General features: G+C 48.9%; 1 protein-coding gene across 1 annotated transcript in view; it reads left to right on the top strand.

Annotated features, from left to right (window-relative positions):
• The window catches only part of CCDC30 (coiled-coil domain containing 30), a 45963-nt gene that overhangs the window by 11166 nt on the left and 15031 nt on the right, over positions 1-19766 (top strand). The window contains exons 7-15 of the mRNA XM_086625638.1: positions 1056-1127; positions 2427-2542; positions 5365-5472; positions 5902-6008; positions 6863-7055; positions 12219-12317; positions 12835-12975; positions 15760-15917; positions 17796-18042. Coding sequence (XP_086481764.1) covers positions 1056-1127; positions 2427-2542; positions 5365-5472; positions 5902-6008; positions 6863-7055; positions 12219-12317; positions 12835-12975; positions 15760-15917; positions 17796-18042 — 1241 coding nt within the window. The remainder of the gene's footprint in view (positions 1-1055; positions 1128-2426; positions 2543-5364; positions 5473-5901; positions 6009-6862; positions 7056-12218; positions 12318-12834; positions 12976-15759; positions 15918-17795; positions 18043-19766) is intronic.

The following is a 19766-nucleotide window of genomic DNA, read 5'->3' as shown; positions in this document are numbered from 1 at the left end:
AGCTGCTTTACCCTGACCCTAGCCCTCCTACAGGAGATTTTCCGAGCAGAACACTGGTTTCTGGATGCTTTTTCTCTGGGTTTCTTATGTTGTCCGAAAAATCTGTGATGCAGAATTTCAGTGGAGAACAGCAAAACACGATGAGATGACACGTTTCTGCCCCACGTGCCTTCGCAGAGACTAACTTGCCTGAGGTGACTGGTACCACCTGGGCAGGGTCTGTGTGCGCATCGCAGGTCCTAATGCCAACCTCGCAGCTCACGCACGGCACTCAGACCTCACTAAACCTTCTAGCCAGCCTCCAAACCCATCATTCACAGCCTTGTCATCAAAGGCAGGGAAAGGAGCACTCTGTGAGCATCGGCTTTGTGTATCGATCGGTGCACACGCGTCCCTGGGGATGGGGCGAGCGTTGTGCCGCAGCCTCCAAACCGTGCGGCTTCTCCAGGCCACGGACGGGCTGCAGCGTGCGGCTCTTCGCAGTGGATCGTAGCCTGCTTGGGGAAATCTGTGTTCTGTAATCTTCTGAAGTATCCAACGAATATAAGGCTTCCCAAACTGTGAGTAAGGGTTTAATGCTTGTTCTGCCTGTGTGATTTGTTATGCCGGGGGCATTAGTGTGCAAAATCAGTGTTATGACATCTTAGTGGCCTCCCCGGTGATGTAAATCAGTGTGCCTTCTCCTCCTGATGAGCTTCGGAGCCAACTGCTCTGTAAATAAATTGATTTTCTAATATAAACCTAAAATGAAATGTCTGATCTTTAGTAAAACTCCCCTTCAGCAGTGTATTTTGGTTCGATGACAACTTGCTTGCTTCTTGCACCGAAGAGAAAATACACGCTTGCTCCTGGCCAGTTTGTACCCCAGTTATTGGCTCTTTGCGATTAGAGATTTTAAATTGTGTGCCTAGCTCTCTGCTGCTTTAAATGCTCTTTTCTTTAGTTTTCCTTCAACTCTGTATTTAACAAAGTGCATCAAAAACGTCGCAGAGTTCAGTGTTCAGAAGCAAACGGATGGACTGCCACGGCAAAAGTGTCCTTTTTTGTCCTCGTAGAATCGGCCTCGCGGTCAGCCCTGCAAGCACCCGAGAGCCGGGAAGAAGGGGTGAACGAATGGAGAGAGAGGGGTAAGTCATGGTGCTCACAAGCAGAGAAAATCCAGAATTTTACCAAGATTTTCCATAGTGATAAACACACTTTTCAGCAAAATGAATGCTTTGGTAGAAGGTATTCCTTGCCTTTTAGTTTAAATTATAAAACTGAAAATCCAATATCAAAATCTTTATTTGAAACAGGGGTTTGGGGTTGTGTTTTTGGGGATTTTTTTTGTGTTTTTTTTTTTTTTTTTTTCCCAGATTGGGACCAAGAAAGAAGGTATGTTTTTATTTTTGCCCGAATAAAAGTCAGATTTAAGCTGAAATTTCCTGTGCTTAGCATTAAGCTGAAAAGGGAAAAATCTTTGTTCACCTTTTCTGTAAGGAAAACTGTCTTCTCACTAGTTTTATTTAGGATTAGGAGACCAGTGTGTACTCAGACACGTTTCTGCCAGCATGCTCCCAATACAAACATCTTTTCCTGTTTCTTGCACTTGAAATACTGGAGAGTCTGGGTTAATGGGTGTGATGGCTGCATCTGCTGATTGATGGAGGCTTGAAGGGTTGGTACGCGGCCGTAATTTTTCCTGTACTGGCCATTTCATGTTAATGGTGACTGTGTTTCTGCTTGCAGCAGCAAATTATGAATTTTATGATGAAAAGAAGAAATATGGCTGTTTGAGTTTTTCAAAACTTACCCTAACTGTTTGTGAAACCCATACCTAAATACCTGAGCTGAGGCATGTTCCATGATCTAGAGGTAAACTGAGTCCCTGGAATCATAGAATCATAGAATGGTTAGGGCTGGAAGGGACCTTCAAAGGTCATCTAGTCCAACCCCCCCCCAAGGAACAGGGATATCTCCAACTAGATCAGGTTGCTCAGGGCCTCGTCCAACCTGGCCTTGAACGTCTCCAGGGATGGAGCATCCACCACCTCTCTGGGCAACCTGTTCCAGTGTTCTACAACTCTTATGGTAAAAAATTTTTTCCTAATATCCAACCTGAATCTACCTCCCTCTATTTTAAAACCATTACCCCTTGTCCTATCACAACTCAGAATAACTCTGGAGAGACTGCTGTGCTCCCATAATAAACACAGCACTGCCATTCAACCTCCAGAAACATAAACCTCTACTATTTGAGTAAGGGAATGGAGTGAGGGAATGTGTTCCCATATGTCCAGGGAACTGCCCTCTGGGCCGTCGCACGCGTACACCTGCGCGTAAGGGCAATGCAATTTCAGAAACCTTATTCATGCGACAGCCCCGCTTGGTGGAGGTCAAAGTCCAGCCCAGGGTTGGTGACCACTTTCTTTCCCTGTTCTGTACAGACAGGACTGAGCTAGAGGAGGCCATGGAGCACAACAGCAGACTGGACCAGGAAATTCTGGCGCTGCGAGCGCGCGTCCAGACGCTCGACTTGGAAAGAAAAGCGTTCCTTGATCTGGTGCGTACCCATTTCCTGCTGCTGGGTCTCTGGCTCTGCTGGGGCACCGATGGGTCTCTGCGTGGCCAGCAGTCTCGGGCTGGCTCCAGATGCCCAGCCCTGCTCCTTGGCCTGCCCTCCTTCTCTATTTCCCCTCGCTTTTCTATAGCGTGTCTTTCTGGAGCGGCGGTTCTGATGTTTCGTGGCTCCTGAAGTAAGAAACTTTGGAAAATGGGCAGAATAAATAACCAAAGAGTTAACCAGCCCTGCAACAATTCAGCTCTTGTAGCATCCTGCAGTGCAGGAAGAGTTCAGTGCTTCACCGAACACAGAATGGGCTCAAACTGAGCACGTGCTTGAGGGTCTGCAGAGGGGGTCCTGAAATCCGTGTTTTCCGTGCCCACCGTGCACCAGCTCGGTGCTGTTACGAGCCAATGTTGGCACAAATTTAAGTGGATAAACAGAGTAAGCAACATTTCTACCTTTCCTTAGGGACTGTTATTAAAGACAGCAAATAAGTTTAGTCTAAACCCCAACCCCTAGCCGTTCTTTGAACAATTTTTAATTTATGCTTATGTCTTTAATTATGTCTTAATTAAAATTAAGCATTTTAATTTATGCTTATACCACTCGGCCTCTTTGGCTTTTCAATGTGGCTACGTGGATTTGCTCAGTAGAAGATAAAATTGCTCTGTTTTGTGTGAGCTTTCTGAAGTGGATGTCATTACTAGTAGTTTAATATTTGACTTAATAAATTCAGGATTCTTTAAATGTAGTAATCTTTATCAACGAGATAGTTCCTTCCTGACACTGTCAATAGTGAATGAACATAACAGTCTGTTTCCCATTAAAATGTGTCATTTGGCACAAATTCCCAGTTTCTGTTCTTAACTCTCAAATTCTTTGTATCAGTCCAGCAGCAGCCTATAATTGCTGATGCCATCCCAGCACAGAGAGCTCAGCAGCTCTTTTGTGAGTCTCTTGGATTAAAATGAGTATTTTTAAATCCATATAAGGATCTCTGAGAATACCATGCCCATCTCTTTACAATAATATTGAAGACATACTTTCTGGAATATAATTTATTCACATTTGAGGATTTAAAAATTTTAGTACGTACTTCTGTTCCATGCATTTAAAAAAGTTGCTGGTTCTCCCTTAGCATAGCGTCAAAGCATGGCTGTAATCTCAAACCTTGTATTTAGAGGACAGTCTGTTTCTGGATCTGCAAAAAAATACTATGTAATTTAATTCACATTCCTCAGTTTACAGTTTTTGTTCTGCCAAATAACTTTTTTATTTGCTTTAGGATGTTGCTTCTTTCAGTGACTCGGTATACATGCACAAGTTTATATATATATATATATAAAAAAATATATATATGTTATATATATATATACAAGTTATATATATACACACATACATATATACATACATATATATATACAAGTTATATATATACAAGTTTATATATATATATGAAAAGAAATATGTATACAGAAAAAACATAGAGATACCTGTAAAGTATTGTTTTCTCTGTACAGAAAAAAATGTGGCCAACTGAGATCACTTCCAACCAACCATGTTGTTAAGCTCACAGCAAATTGCCTTTATTCCTTAGGAATAATGTTTAACTTTTGGCCTAAAAGTTAGAAACCCAGGATTTTTCATTTGTAGCAGCTGAAAACGTACTTTATTCTGAGCCACGGGAGTTCTGCACCCTGAAATCTTTTTTTCTGCCTGTGAGTTATGGCCAGCCGGGTGAGCAGCAGGCTGGCCAGTTGGCTCTGGTTTGGTGGTCTGTGGGAGACCGACCTCGTCCCTGCCGTGGGCTCCACTTGTTGGAGTGTTGACCCTTAAGCACGCAGGGTTCGAGGTCAGGCAGGCAGAAGAGAGTCCGTGTGGGTGGGCTGTGCAGGAGCCTGTGGGTGTGGATGGGGCATGGCACGAGGCGGGAGAAAGGGCAGACGCACGCTGAGAAGGTGGCGTGTGAAAGCTCTGCAAGGGCCGATGGCTCCAGAGACTCGCAGCGCTGTTAAATCTGCAAAAAATGGTCAACCTGGGCCACCAATAGTCAACCTGGGCCACCAACAGTAAACCTGGGCCACCAATGGTCAACCTGGGCCACCAACGGTCAACCTGGGCCACCAACGGTCAACCTGGGCCACCAACGGTCCGCTGAACCTGTGCAAGGGCCCTGCTGTCGGCTGCGTGAGGCTCAGGCAGCACCCACGGGTGCTGCTGGGCACCCTTGAAGACAGGGTTGTGTCTGCATCCGACGGAAGGTGAGCGCTGTCTGCGGGACTTCACAAACACCCATCCAGGAGCCACCCCGGTGCGAGCCCCGGGCTTCCGAGGAAACGGCCGGGCTGGCCTGCCGGCTACTGCTGCAGGTGGTGGCCAGGAGTGAGCGTGCGACAAGCGGCCGTGCGACGTGAGCGGCTCCTGCCGAGCGTGAGAACGTTCTGTGGGTCCTGCCGAGAGCAGCAGAGACTCAGAGGTGCCCCAGGAGCAGCGGCTGTGATCTGTGTGCCCCCTGCCCGCCGCCCTGGTCAGGGAAGGGTGCACGACGTGTGTGTGATCCGTCACTGAAAGACACGAAGAAAAGCCGCTCGCCTTGGCCGCCGCGCGGCGTTCCCTCTTTCCCTGCTCTTTCCCTCTCCCAATGGTCTGAGGCCGCCCAGCTGGAGCAGCCACCTGACCCAAACCAGTCCCTCCAGCTGAGCCGTTATTATTAACAAACCTGCCGTTCATCTGCACGCAAGGTTGAGGGGAATCTTAATTCTCTGAGACAGCAGAACGAACGTTCAACAAAACCAAAAGCAAGTGTTTTCCTTGTGAAGGTTGAGCAGCTGCAGGAGGAGATCTGCCAGTATCAGAAGAGCGAGAAGCAGGGACCGCCACGGGCTGCGCCGGCCGAGACCGAAGCAGTCGCAGCGTGCTCCCTGCAGGTATCTGCAACGGCTTTTGTTTGCTGTTCTGGGAGGCAGGTGGAGCAGAGGGGCCCCACTCTGCATTTCAGCCCCGTGCCCTCAATGAAGACGCACCCTTGTCGCGCAGAAACGTGTGTTCTGCTTTCTGTCTGTCCGTGCGTCCTGCGCGGGTGTGAGGCAGGATTGATGCTGGGCGTGACAGATACTGTAATGTGTGGAGCGTGTCTGGTGACGTAAGCTAATACCCACCAGTGCCCTCGTAGTGGTATGGATTTAGGGTTTTTTTTCTCCTATGGCTGGTGGATTCTCTAATGCAGACAGAGTAGCAGATGCAGCTCATGTTTTCTCGTTGTCCTGTTTGTTCACCAGAGACTCGGGTAGCTTTGGAATCACGTTGTGCTAAGAGTTCAGTCCTAATTATGTGCCAACTTCTCCTTTTCTCCTGAGACACAGGGCACAAAGGATGAAGGGAGGGCTGAAGGGGACCCTGTTTCAGGCAGAGCTGTCTCAGATCAAGAAGAAAGATACCAGGGTAGTGAAACACTTCATAAAAGGTGAGCAATCTCGAAATCCTCCTTCACCTGTTGTATTTTCAGGGTGGTTATCTGGTGCTCTTGCTGGTCGTCTTCTCTGCTTCTCTTGCAGAGGGCATTTAAGTATTGGGCTCTTTGAGATACTCTTGGGCACCTCTTTGTTCCTCCTCAGAGAGTTTGGAGGCAGTGTAGTCCTGAGTGGCTCTGTAGCCCTTGGTATCCAGAACGCGGGCTGTTTTCTGGCACTTTCTCCACTTTGTTGCTTTCCTTAAAAAATAGACTTGGGCTTTCGTGGCTGTCTGCAGACAGCAGTGTTCTTTTCAAGATTGTTTTGCTGCTGGAAGCTTCTCTAGATTTGGGTGCTGTCCAGGGAGTGTACCAAAACACTTGACTTTCAGATTTATAAATATGTAAACTGGGATTTTTAAGGGGAGTCGAAGCTTCATTCTCCTGTGGCCTGCTCAGGAAGCTGTTGCTGCTAAGCGTCTTCTAGCAGGTTGAAGAAGGAAAGGGGATCCAGTCCCATCCCTCTCACTCTTTTTCCCTCCAAATGCCCAAGCCTGTTCCCCCACCCCAAGCAGTCGAGTTTGCTGTTGCCTGTCTGCTCTCAGCGTCCTTGTGCCCTGACCAGTTCTCTCCCTGGACCCTCATCGTTACTTGTGCAGAGCTCGTCACCAATAATTCCCATGCACCATCACCTAAATAAGAGCAGGCACAGGTCATGCTGGATGGGAGACTCGAAATTTGCAGGACAGTAATGTTCCATAGTGGAAGACACGTTGGCTCTTCCTCGCCAGTGCCAAACAGTTGGGATGTGTGTCAGTGTGTTTACGTAGCAGTTCTGGCCTTGGTTGATGCCCGTCTTTTGTGCGTAGGTGCCGAGAGGCGATGGAAAACGTGGAAGGCAGGAATTCACAGCTCCTTCACAAGCTGCAAAAACTGGAGCAGGAACACGAGGGTTTGGCTGAGCGCAATGAAGAGCTGGAATCAATTCTGGGAGAGACGCAGAACCAAACCAAGCAGGAGAAGGAACAGTTAGAGAGTGAAGCGGAGGGACTTCACTGGAAAGTAAGTAAGGGATGGAAGAAATACCGTGTGGGTTTTGTTGAAGTCTAGCTGCTTTTCTGTCTGCATATTGATTGGTAAAATGAAATAATGTTTGACCTGAACCTGCATGCTGCTTTGTTTAGTTTGACAAGAAATGCAGCTAGCAAAATCTGCTGGTTTCTGAAAAGAGGGGAAAAGAAGGAAAAAAACCCAGCCGTGAGTAAATGACACCTACTTAGTGGTGCAGATTCCTTCAGTGTCACAGCAGCATTGTCTTTTCCAGCTCCTGTCCCTACTCCCTGGTGCTCGGGCAAGCACGGTTAACGAGCTGACGTACCTCCCGCATCCGCAGGAGTGCGACCAGGCAACGCTCCCTTCCCGTACAGCCGTTCTCTACGTGTGGACTGTGCACTCTGCCGTTTCTTGGCTAGGCTGAAGCAAAGCCTTTTTGTTTCCAGTTCAAGTTGCATCTTTCTGCTCTGGAGCTATTGCTTCTGAACCTGTTGTAGCTTAGAAGCTACAACATGAATGGATCGAGAGCAGCCCTGAGGAGAAGGACTTGGGAGTACTGGTGGACGAGAAGCTCAATATGAGCCGGCAATGTGCTCTTGCGGCCCAGAAGGCCAACCGCGTCCTGGGCTGCATCAAGAGGAGCGTGGCCAGCAGGTCGAGGGAGGTGATTCTCCCCCTCTACTCTGCCCTCGTGAGACCTCACCTGGAGTACTGCGTCCAGTTCTGAAGCCCCCAACATAAGAAGGACATGGACCAGTTGGAGAGGGTCCAGAGGAGGGCCACGAAGATGATCAGAGGGCTGGAGCACCTTTCCTATGAGGACAGGCTGAAAGAGTTGGGGCTGTTCAGCCTGGAGAAGAGGAGGCTCCGGGGTGACCTTATAGCAGTCTTCCAGTACCTCAAGGGGGCCTACAGAAAAGATGGGGAGAGGCTGTTGAGGAGGGCCTGTTGTGATAGGACAAGGGGTAATGGTTTTAAAATAGAGGGAGGTAGATTCAGGTTGGATATTAGGAAAAAATTTTTTACCATGAGAGTGGTAGAACACTGGAACAGGTTGCCCAGAGAGGTGGTGGATGCTCCATCCCTGGAGACGTTCAAGGCCAGGTTGGACGAGGCCCTGAGCAACCTGATCTAGTTGGAGATATCCCTGTTCCTTGCAGGGGGGGTGGACTAGATGACCTTTGAAGGTCCCTTCCAGCCCTAACCATTCTATGATTCTTTCCCCTGAGAGGCTGTCGCAGACAGCATCAGTGCTCCTGCCAGACTTCAGCATTGGTGTCCTGCAGGAACTGCTTTTCCATGTTGGATCGTTACTTCTGCTGCCTGTAGTTCATGCTGAGAGCAAGTTCCAGGAAGCCCCAAGTCCTCTTGAGGCTCAGTGTCCCTTAACCTGGCACCCATGATAGAAGTCCAGAGTTTGACTTGAATCCTTAACCCATCTTGAGACCTGTCGATCAGATGAAAATAGTCAGCGCGAGACACCGATGCTCCTTGATTCCAGGAGAAGTCGCCAGTTAAGCGTGCTGGTGACAAAAGATGGCACTTCTGGCTTTTTCCCAAACACTGCATCTTGGAGACCTGTAAGCCCACGTGTCAAACACCGAGGCACTTCTGGGTGTGGGTGGCCAGGATCTGCACTGCCTGGGGACATCCCTGCTGAAAATGACAAATGTGAGGGGACAGTGAGTTTCTCTCATCACCTGTTATCTCTTGGTGCAGCATCTGCTGTTGATTGGAAGGCATGGCTGGACATGTATTTTTGAAGAGCTATGATAAGCTGATCCATCTGAAGAAGCTCTGCTCAATCTTGTCTCTTCCTAACCCATATCCTACTTGATTTTGGGCACCCTCATCCCAGGGCAATCTGGATCTTTTGCTGTTAACGGGAGAAGTCCACTCAGATCATCCTTTGACTTTAGGAGGTTGATAGAAAGTCTTTGCTTCTTCCAGTCATTTGCACGTGACAGTCAGAGAACCTCTGGGAAACTGCAGAGGTGAAGCACCATGTTGATTTTCTGGTGTAGCAGAACCATGGCAACGTTAGAGGCCTCCTTGCCACACCTGCAGAGCCACCTCCATCCACATTCTGAGCAAAGATGAAGTTATTGCTGAAGCTTCTCAGCCTGATGCTGCCTTTGTCAGAGTGGTCTTTAGCCTCGACTTACTGGATGGACTCTCCATCCCTCTGGAGGTAGCTCTGTGAGGAGCACCTGTGCTTGCTGGCTGGTTTGCCACTGTTTGCCCCCAGGATAAACACCATTGGCAGCGTTTGTGCAGCATCCCTGCCAGGGTATGTGACCCCTTACAGGGGGGACAGATGAAGAATTTATAGCCAGAGGGAACAGAGGAAGCCAGAAGTTGGTCTTGCTAGTTGGGTAGGTGGGATTTTCACCAAAAAGTCTGGCTGAGGAGGTCTTTTCCTTTGGATAAAGCCCTGCTGCCTGGCCAAAAGCTCTTCCTTCCTTGGGCTGAGTTGCCCTCTCCCTTCTGTGGTTGACATGCTCTCTGCAGTGATCACGGTCCTGGATTGCCAGGCAGCAGGACCAGTCCGTCGAGGACCTTGGGTTCCTGAGGTGAGAAGGAAGGGCGCAGACCAGTTTTCAGTCAGGAGTGAGCGGCGCTCAGACGTGTCCGTACACTGGCTGTTGTGATAAACCATCATGCAGGAGATGGGACGGGTGTGAAGGCGTATCCCGTGTGAACGCCAAAGCAGCCACACATCTCCCAGACAAATCGTTCGAGGGAAGAGAAGGTGAATCACTTGTCAGGAGCCTCTGGCTGGGAGGGAAAAGTCTCTAAATACAGTGAGACAGACCGAAGGCGTGTTCCAGTTCCTTAGTGAAGGATGCCAGCAGACGTCATGTTCCTAAGTGTGTAGCTGAGGAGCCAAGGGCAGGCGCTCTGATGGGAACGGGGAAAGGTCTACCCCCCACGACCGCGCTTTTGTTTCCATCAGGGTTTGCTCAGCACATGCCAAAACGTTTCCCACTTTCTCACCGAAGCGGAATAAACACAGCCCTTCGCAAATCAAACACGGCGCGTTTCCAGTTCGGAGAAATCCCTCCTTCGCTCAGCGCGTTGTTAGACGGGTCCCTGGGAACGCTGCGTTGGGGGACGCAGGGTGAACACCGCGTCGCCAAGGAGATGCAAGGCATTTTGGCTGGCATGAGCTTGGCAGCCGCCGTAGCTGAGAGAGAGACAGAAATGAGGCATGCGGGGCAGCGGAGGAGAGACGGGCAGATTGTGGGATGGAAGAGGAGGTGGGTTAACCCTTGGTTAGATCCAGCATCCACTGAGGTGGAGGGCTGCAGAGCTGCACCCTTCATCTCTGAGGGGCTTTTGGGTGCCTTGGAGGTAACGAGGGAAGGACTGCACGAAGGCAGGTGCACGGGAGCCTGGAGAAAGCCGCGCTGCTGGGTGCTTGCCAGGCTGCCCCATGTGAGAAGGACTTGGAATTCTTTTCTGTTTTGGCACACCTACAAAAATCTGGGCTGATTAGGTCACTGACTCGGAACGAGGACACCAGGATACAATGTAAGTATTGTTCTGCTGTTGGCACTGGGCTTTGAGCGCAACTTAAATGCTTAAAAGTTAGCAGCTCGGAGGAAAGATAAGCAAAATGATGGAAACACATAGATGGGTATCAACTTCATGACCAAAGGTTGGCTGGGGGATGGGAAGAGGAGGTTTATTGTGCTTTTGAGATCCCTTCCACAGCTCCAACGTCCTGTTGAACCTCAAACTATCATCTCATCATGCAAGAGGAGGGGGATTTATTGCCCTCTAGCTCTTCTGTAAGAGGCCGGGCTGTTTCACCCCACCAATACCCTCTTAACACCTAGGTTGGATAACATCATCTGTCTTTAAAATCAGCAACACAGCAGCTTTCCTCTGTTAGAGATCGTTCTCTGCTGGGAGCTTCCACAGAGGCATCTTGTGCTTGAAGGCTGCCAGTGAAAGCAGAGCTCCTGGGCTTTGACATGCTGCCTTGCGACCACTTGAAACAGGCTGCGATTGGCAGAGACTTGGCACTTCTTTGGCTTTGGCTTCCCATTGGAAAGGAATGAAGAATGACCTCTGAACAAGTGGAAAGAAAGGAGGGTGAGAAAGGCATGAGGCATCGTATACGCTTCACCATACACTCATGTGTTTGAGTGGAGTGAGGGACGTTCCTTGGATGAGTACGGCGTGTGCCGTGTACAGATGAAGCTGGATCAGCTGGACTCCATCTCCTTCCAGTGTCCCCATTCGCTCTGGTTCAGTGGAGGCCCAGCTTGGGCGGTGGGGAGGCCAGCTTGGTGGTTCAGAAAGAAGAAAACCTGCACAAACTTTCTTCGGAGCGTCCGGAGCTGAAAGGAAAGGCTGCTGAATGCCGTGCTGGCTGGCAGCGGAGCAGAGTGGCTGTGAGTGCCAAGAGTCGAATTTTGCAGAAGGGTCTGTGGGGACCGTAGTGGGGAGGAGAAGCTGGCCTGCTCCTGCCTCTTTTTTAAGCCCTTTAAAGCCACAGGACTAATAATTATTCCCATGAGATTCCCCCACAAGGGTAGATGCCTCGGGGGGGCATGGTGCAAATGCAGAGTGAGCACTTGTCTGGACAAACTCTTGGCTGCCAGGAGAAGAGCAGAGGTCAGCGTTTTGCTGGCTCAAGTCGAGAGCCCTCGGAGCCTTGTGCGGAGGAGTTACAACATCCCTTGAGTGGTGGAGGGACCAGGACAAGTCCTGGTGGACCAGGTCGAACATCTGCTTGGATGAGATGAGCTGCAGTGGAGTGGGCACTGCAACAACATGGGCAAGGAGGATGGCCCACAGTATAAATCAGGGTCTCACGGTGGCCTCTGTGTTGGGAGAGCAGCACGTGGAAGGCCCACAAGCTGTGGAGGCCTTGAATTTTCACCATGTGCCTGGGTCGTTTCTCTCCTTTTGCGGAGCAGGGTTCTTTCATTTTCTGACTTGGCCTTGGGCGACTCCTTCGCTCTTTAAAGCACCAGGATGAAAGATGTGAGCTGGAGCCAGCCCACGCTGGCGGCTGTCCACGTCCCCTCCTACGCCTTGCTTCCAAACATGGGGCTTATTCTGTAATAGTGGCACAAGGAGCAGTTTAGTACCAGTTGTGCGTTTAGTACTGGTTGTGAGTACTGCTTTGGTTTTAACTTGTCTTTTTTCCATGGTAAGATCACAAGTTTAGAGACAGAGTTACTTGAGGTGCAGAAGAAGAAAACTGAGATGAGTGGGGAAGAGGAGGCATCATCTGGAGCACAAGAGATGCAAGAGGTAAGAGGTTTTCCTTGGGAAAGAAATGGTTTTGTTTAGAAATGTATTAAATGAGCATCTCCTGTGGATGCTCTTTGTCACTCTCTTGTGAGTATTTGTAGCCCATCAGCTTATGCAAGACAGATGTCTTTGGAGGAAGCAGCCAACGTGCCAATAATATCTCCCTGAGAACTCATCTCTCTCACGAGATTGTCTCACCTTCAGCACTGCAAGCTGAGGAGCTTGTTTGCTCCCCAGTTGTTTGCCAGCCAGTTGGATCTGCCAGGTGTCGAAGCCAGACAGAGCTTATTACACGTGGCAGATGACCTTCTCAAGGTATCTTGGGTCAGGTGGAAGCTCGAGGCCTTCAGAGATATCCAGCCAGCCCTTCGGCCAGGTGTGGGAATCCTGCTGGCAACTTTTAAGAACCATTTTGCCCAGCCTTGTTTTTTCTAGAAGACATATTTTCTGCAATTTGTTTCTCTTTTTCTAGAATAAATGATGTCATGGAAGTGACTCTTAATCTTGCTCATTCCAGATGCTGGAAAGCTGTCAGGAAACGATAGAAAAACTGGGGAGTCAGCTGGGGGAGCGGAGAGAACGGAGAAAGCAACTTGCATCTGAGCTTGAACTGTTACGAGAAGATCTGAAGGCTGAGAAGAAGGTGTTGGGAAGCCAGGTATGTAGAGCTCCTGCAGTGGGACTCCTTGCAGGAGGCGGTTGCCTTTGGATGACTCCATAAAACATCCCCAGTTGCCCCACAAGCACATTGCTTGGCTTCTCTTGACACGTTTCGCTAGTCCAGCCAGTTTCAAACCTTCTTTGGTAGATGGTTTTAAATCCATCTGCTTTAATGGAACTGTCTCTAGCTCTGTAATTTATTTTTCCTTTCAGTGAATCTAATAACAAAACAGTAACTCAAAGTTTTTAGCCAAAGCCCCCTTCTCTAGAGGGAACTTTTTGGACTTAGGTATTTATTGCAGAATTATTTGTGATCCTAAGGCTCATGATGGTGAGCTTTTGTCTCTCCATGTCACAACACGGCAGGGTATTGGTGGATTTGAGCCAAGACCTCCCTGCAGAGCAACATCACGGTTACCCGTTAGCCACGACTGCTTTTCTGAGGTCGATCAACTGGCTAATTCTGAATCTGTTTAACATGGGTCCCCTTTAATACCAACAGTATTCTTTCTTAACCAGAATATGGCATGAGAAGAAGTCAGAACACCTAAGAGTCACAGAAGTCTACGTGAACAACTCACTGGGGTCCTGGCGCTGCTGTTTGTTACGTGCCCTAAGGACCTCAGCACGCCCTACGTGAAGTAATTTAACTGCTAGGTAGACTTCTGGCAGGTTTGTCTCTGCTGGGAACACTGCTGGTGCTCTTGTCTTCCAGCCAGGCCATAGAGGACAGAGAGTGTGTGAAGCCAGAAAAATTGCACAAGGGTTGGTGCAGTTGTAGGCAAGATAAGGGCTGAAAATTTAGGAGAGCTGCGGATCTGTGGCCTGGATCAGGTAGACAAGGGGGACCTGAGGGAAACTGGCAAAGCGGGGATTTGCATCTGTTACAAACCCCATTTTTTAGCACTCTAAGAGGCCTTAAACCATCTCACTTCCTTGAACATAAGTAAAAAACGACAACAGTCCTGAAGTGTTGGCGAAACTGTGCATCCACAAGAGTCTTGCTGGAGGAACAGTGGCCTCTAGAGGACAGGACTTTGGTAGTGCTGTTAGGCAACAAATTCACATGGAGGAAGCTTGGGATGCAGGCCAAGCCTTGCCAACGAGCAGTTTGGGGAGGGCCAAGTCAATCTATGAATACGCACGTGAAAAGGAATTGTCTGATTTTGGGGGATGATGGGGAAAATGGGAAGAGTCACTCTTTAATCTTTGCATCCCAGTAGTTCAATCTACTCATGGTCCAGGGACTTCTTAATCAAAATCATACAGCTCTGTAAGTCTGGCTGTAGTTCAGCCATCAGTTGCCTGGTGATTTTGCCTAAAGAGAGGACTGTTCTTCCATCAAAGGGATCACGAGAGGAAACCTGGGGGCCTGTGTTAGACTGTAACGATCTTTAAAACAGGATTTTGCACGTGTTTGGTGGGATTCCTGACGTCACAGATGGGTTCATTCTCTTTTGCTAGAGTAGCTGTATTGGGATGAATCGTTTACCCACAGTGCTGGAACTTAACTTGGCGTGAAATCATCGGGTTCTCATGGGTGATGCGCACCTGGAGGTCAAGATCTGAGCTTGTTCCATGTTGTGTTTGTCAGGATGTCCAACACATGGAATGGGCGAGTGAATTGGATAGTGTTTTTATTCTTGTCGGTTGTAATGATGTGCAATGAACTGATGCTATGCAAAGAGCTCTTTACAGTTGTTTGGAACTTTCTTCTGGTTTATAGGAGGTTTTTGGACATTTGAGAGGAGAAAGCTTTTTCTGAGCTTGTAGTTAGGGTCGTATTACATCCGCTAACTCCTGTTGTTTCCTCGCCAGGGGTTGCCTGACTCAAAATCTGAGTTCACAAGCCATTGTAATAACTTCCCGAGTCTCCAAAGACCATCAGCAAGCAGGAGTCTCATTAGTGTATCCCATAAGAAGCTACAAAAAGTTAATGCTTTAGTAGATGCAGAGGTGAGAAATGTAAAGAAATCCTCGTTGTTCCGGTGTCTGATGCAGACAGAACCTGGTAGTGCATATTACTCAGATACAAATAAATTCATCTTGGTGTAGGTAAGAAAACCTGGAATTGAAATGGTAGTGCCAGCATATACTCAGGAAGAGCTACTGATTAAAAAGCTGTAGGAATCAAAGTCATTGCTAGTGTTTAGTGGGCTTAATAGCACTTTTCTTTGAAGGATTTGGTTTCACCACTGCTTAGCAACAGATATTAGACCACGCAGATTCTGGTTCCGCTCCAGTCTGGGAGTTTGTGTCCTTAGGCACTCCTCGTGCCTTCCTTTCTTGCCACTTTTATTCTCTTGACATCTTCTCTTCATGTCTCAGGTTGTGGGTCTGCCATTGTCTGGTGTTAAGGCATTAGGTGACGTTGAAAGCGGAGAGCAGCCATCTGTAGAAAGTTGTTTTGGGTTGATTTGGATGGAGGATGCTATCTGTGTAAGACAGCTGAATACATACCTGGTACTCTTCCTGTTTTTCCAAGAATTGCTAGTTTTGTAAAGAAATATGGCACATGATATAAAGCCCTGAGACCCACAGATGGGCAGCAGAAGGATGAAATCAAATAAAGAAATGTGATTTGGTGATAGTTCACACGCAGCTACTTCCCATGCAGGAAAAAAGGACTTGCACAGGTATCTTCAAGGGTGAAGACCTACAGTAACTTAGCTACAGAATCACGAGCCACGTCTTGATGGAGTCCCTGACTTGCCTTATACTGCTCAAAAGGTTTCCATGCAACCAAAGAAAATCAAAGTTGTGGTGTTTTCTGACCTTACAGGTCTCTGAACTCCTACAAGAAAGAGATCAGATTAACAAACTCGAGCAGAAACATGAAGATCTATGTACGGATGAAAAGACATACAAGGAACAGAAGGCTAAAGTAGTACTTTTGGAAGAACAGATCAAAAACTTGAGGGATGAACAAGAACTGCTCTGGTAAACCTTAACAAGGCCTATGGTATTTTCTGCTCCTTATCTTTGCTGCCTAATTTTTTCAGTCTTTCAAAAAATCTCCAAAATGCTGCTTGTAGCAAAAACGGGCACAGCAGCTTTGTGTCGTCTTTATTGTGTAATCGGCTCTCCGTAGAGATTTTGGTGAATAAGCGTTTCCCTTAGTGACATCGTGATCAGTCAGGAGTAAACTTGTTATTTTTTCTGCAGCTATTCCGGATTCTGAATGGCATAAGTGAGAGCTGTCCTTAGGGAAGAGGCTGTTACTCTTGGAGTGAGGTAGTATTGGACCAATATGGTCCCAAAGAGCTCCCATAGACTAGGGCTCCTTGGGGCTAACCACTGCCAGCAGCTGATGATCTACATCCTGCTGTGGATTTCAGTTGTCCTTGGAGAGCAGGTGTCAGGGTTGTTACAGGTTCCTTGACCCCCCCTTTTTCAGTAGAGCAATACAATATGGAGCTGGAGCATCCATGCTTAGGCTCTCAGTAGTAAGTTGTCGTCGTTTAGCCCAGGTGGCACCTAAGCACCATGGAGCTGCCTGCTCACACCTCTGCCTGGTGAGGTGGAGAGGAGAAAATTGTAACAAAAGGCCCGAGGGTCGAGACAAGAACAGGGAGGGATCACCCACTGACCATGGCCCTCGGTAAAACAGATTCAGCCTGGGGACAAATCAATTTAATTTGTTATGAAATTAAAAGGGGGAGGACTCCTCACACCCTTCCCCTGCTCCAGCATGGGGTCCCTTCCCACGGGAGACAGTTCTCCACAAACTTCTCCGATGTGAGTCCTTCCCGCAGGATGCAATCCTTACCCATCAGACTGCCCCAGCACAGGCTTTCCCATGGAGTCACAGCTTCTTAGTGAGCAGCCACCCGCTTCGGTGTGGAGTCCCTTCCCACGAGACTGCAGATGCATCTCTGCTCCACCGTGTCTCTCATGGGTGACGGGGGGAGCCGCTGGCCATCTCCCCAGGGGTTGCAGAGGAATCTCAGCTCCGGCACACCTCCTCCCACTCCAGCTTCACTGTCCTTGGTGTCTGTGTGGCCGTTTCTCTCAGGTCTCAGTCCTCTCTCCGCTGCAGCCATGCTGGGCCCGACCGGCCCAAAGGACCTCGGCAGTCCTGGCAGGATGAACTCTGTCCACTGCTGCCTCAGGAGCGAGGCAGTTCAGAGCTCTCCAAGCTGCACCGCTGCAGCCATCTCCAGTTGAGTGGTAGTGGCTCACCCACGTCCCCCCTCTCTTCACAGCAGGTCCTGCATGGCTTAGGTCGCTTTGTCCTCTTCTTAAATAAGTTAGTTGGACAGAGACATGTCCAACTGGTTTTGGAGCTGAGGAAGCTTCTAGCATCTCCTTACAGGGGCTATCTCTGCAGCCCCTCCCCTGCTACCAGAACCCCAGCACATGAGTAAAAGCTTGGATTAAATCCAGTCTAGTTACAGTCAGCTCAGTTACCTGGATAACTGAGGTTGGGATAAGTGAGACAGCTTGATCGGGAGACCCGAGCTTGTACTTCCGTACAGCGGGGCGTTGTGCGAGCGCGTCCGTGCTGCTTGTGAGCGCAGACTGGCTCACGTGGCCCCGTGCGAGTGTTTCCTCAGCCCACAGTTCACCTACTTGTGAACAACTGAGAGCTGAACCTCTGGACACACGTTTTTTTTGGTGGGGCAGTGTCCAGGGAAGACTGACCCTTGCCCAGAGCTGCTAGACCCAGGTTTAAATGCCCTTTGGAGCCTTCCGAAACACTCGAGCGTTGCCTTGAGAGTTTCACTGGACTCTTGTATCCCAAGTTTTTCCCCTTCAGAGGGTGGTTTCCCTGGGATGTGTATAGTTACCTCTCTCCTTTACTGTTTCTCCTTCAAGTTCTCAATTACTAGAAAGCAACAAGAAGAGGGAGGAGCTCGAAAAGCAGCTAAAAGAGAGCAGTGAAGAAAAACGGTTGTTACTGGAAGAAGTTGCCCAGCTGCAGCGAGATATCCTGAGCGCCCGGGAGCGGGGCGGCAGCGCGCTCGAAGAGACCTTGAGGATGAATCAAGGCACGGCGCGGAGAGAGAGCAGGGTTCTCGTGGCGCAGAGCTCCGCAGGCAGTTTAGATGGGAGCATTAAACAGGTATGAGCAGCTTTGCCATCTGCGCCGTCCTTTTTTTTTCACTAATTCAGTGGCAAAACCGAATTAAAGTGCGCTGGAAGCCAGTCCCATGGTGTTAGCATGCAGGAGGGAGACGAGGCCGACTGATTTCCTTGGGGAAAAAGCTCGGGAAGTATGAATGTCATCATTTCCTTCCCTTGTGTTTTTGGACGTAGTAGGAGCTTGGATAAACTGAGTGACTCCCTTAGTGCACGTGAAAGAAAGCAGTTGTACAGTCCTTCAGTGGTGTTTTTAACCTCCTTGGAGCTCCTTCCTAACTCCTTTTTGGAGTGTGAGCGACAGAGCTGGCTTGCTATTCCTCCAGCGGTCTTGCTCTTGCTGTAGGCAGAAGCTGTTCCACTTCCCTGCTCTCCTCCTTGCAATTTTCTCCTCTTGAACTCATCCCACAACTGCAGCCCCGCCGTGGCAGCTGGGTTTTGCTGCAGCCCTGTGCCCGTGTCGCAGATACTGGTCTCCAGTTGCTCTGCCATCTGGCAGCGAGACCCATCTTTACCACTACGTTCAGCTGTGGTTTAAATGCAATTTGTTCCCCTTTCTTACTGTGTGATCTAAAAAAGAAAGGAAAGAGCAGCTAGCCCTGCCAAAAGGGGAAGAAATGATGAAGGGATTCAGGATGAGGGATCTAAGGAGGATTAAGGGTTAAAGGCAAGAGTTTGGAAGAGAGAGAGGACAGGGTGGCCTGTAGGCAGGAGTAGGAGTGGAAAGGAGAGGATCAGAGTGGTGCTGATGCCAAGAAGCAGCAAATCCGTACAGTTAGAGCAGACCAAAGCTTGATACAAGGTGTAGGGGCGATGCTGAAAAGGCTCTTAATAGAAGTGAGTGGGGAAAAAAGCCAGAAAACCAAGCTGATCTCAAATACAAACGATATTGCCAGATCCCGCAGTGCTGGGTCAGGACTTCCCAGCTAGGGAGTTTTTGTGGCTTCACCTGTCTGGCACTAAATGCCACGCAGCCAGTCGGTCACCCTTCCCTACCCCCGGGGAATGGAGGAGAGAATTAAAGAGGAAAGGGAAGGAGACTCATGGGTTGAGATAGGAACAATTTAATAATAATATATAATTGTAATAATTTATATAAACAAGTAATGCATAGCGTAGTTGCTCACCACTCGGTGACCAATGCCTGTCCCATCCCGGCAAGCGATCCCGAAACAGATAAGTCCTGACACCACAGTCCCAGACGAGAGGCCTGAAAAGAGAGAGAGAGGGAGAAAGGAGTCTGAGAGAAGACGAGACTGAGAGAGCCCTCCCAGAAGAGAGATTCCAGCTCCTGGTCAACCCTCATCTATATACTGGGCATGACGTTGCATGAGATGGAATACTCCATTGGCCAATTTGGCCCTCAATCCTAAGTCTAAGTTCAAATCATAAGAGGAGTCGGGGGCCCTTTGTCCCAGCTATGCTCCTCCCAACCTCTTGTGCTCCTGCACACTGGCAAAACATGGGAAGCTGGGAAGTCCTTGATGTGATGTGTCAGCACCAACTACAGCAGCATCAGTGTGCTCTCAACATTCTTCTCATAACAAATCCCATGTTAACCCCAAAGGACAGAACTCTTCTAGCTGCTAAAAGAACAACTAACTCTGTCCCAGCCGAAAGCAGGACAATATCCACCCCTTATTCCGTACCATCCGTATCACGCTCAAGTCCCACCTATGTACATGATATCATTCCCTTTGTTGATCA

The sequence above is a fragment of the Tauraco erythrolophus genome, chromosome 23 (genome assembly GCF_009769465.1).
Source record: "Tauraco erythrolophus isolate bTauEry1 chromosome 23, bTauEry1.pri, whole genome shotgun sequence".
NCBI classification, from domain to species: domain Eukaryota; kingdom Metazoa; phylum Chordata; class Aves; order Musophagiformes; family Musophagidae; genus Tauraco; species Tauraco erythrolophus.
Note: the sequence above shows the minus strand (reverse complement) of the source record. Positions and strands in the feature narration are given on the sequence as shown.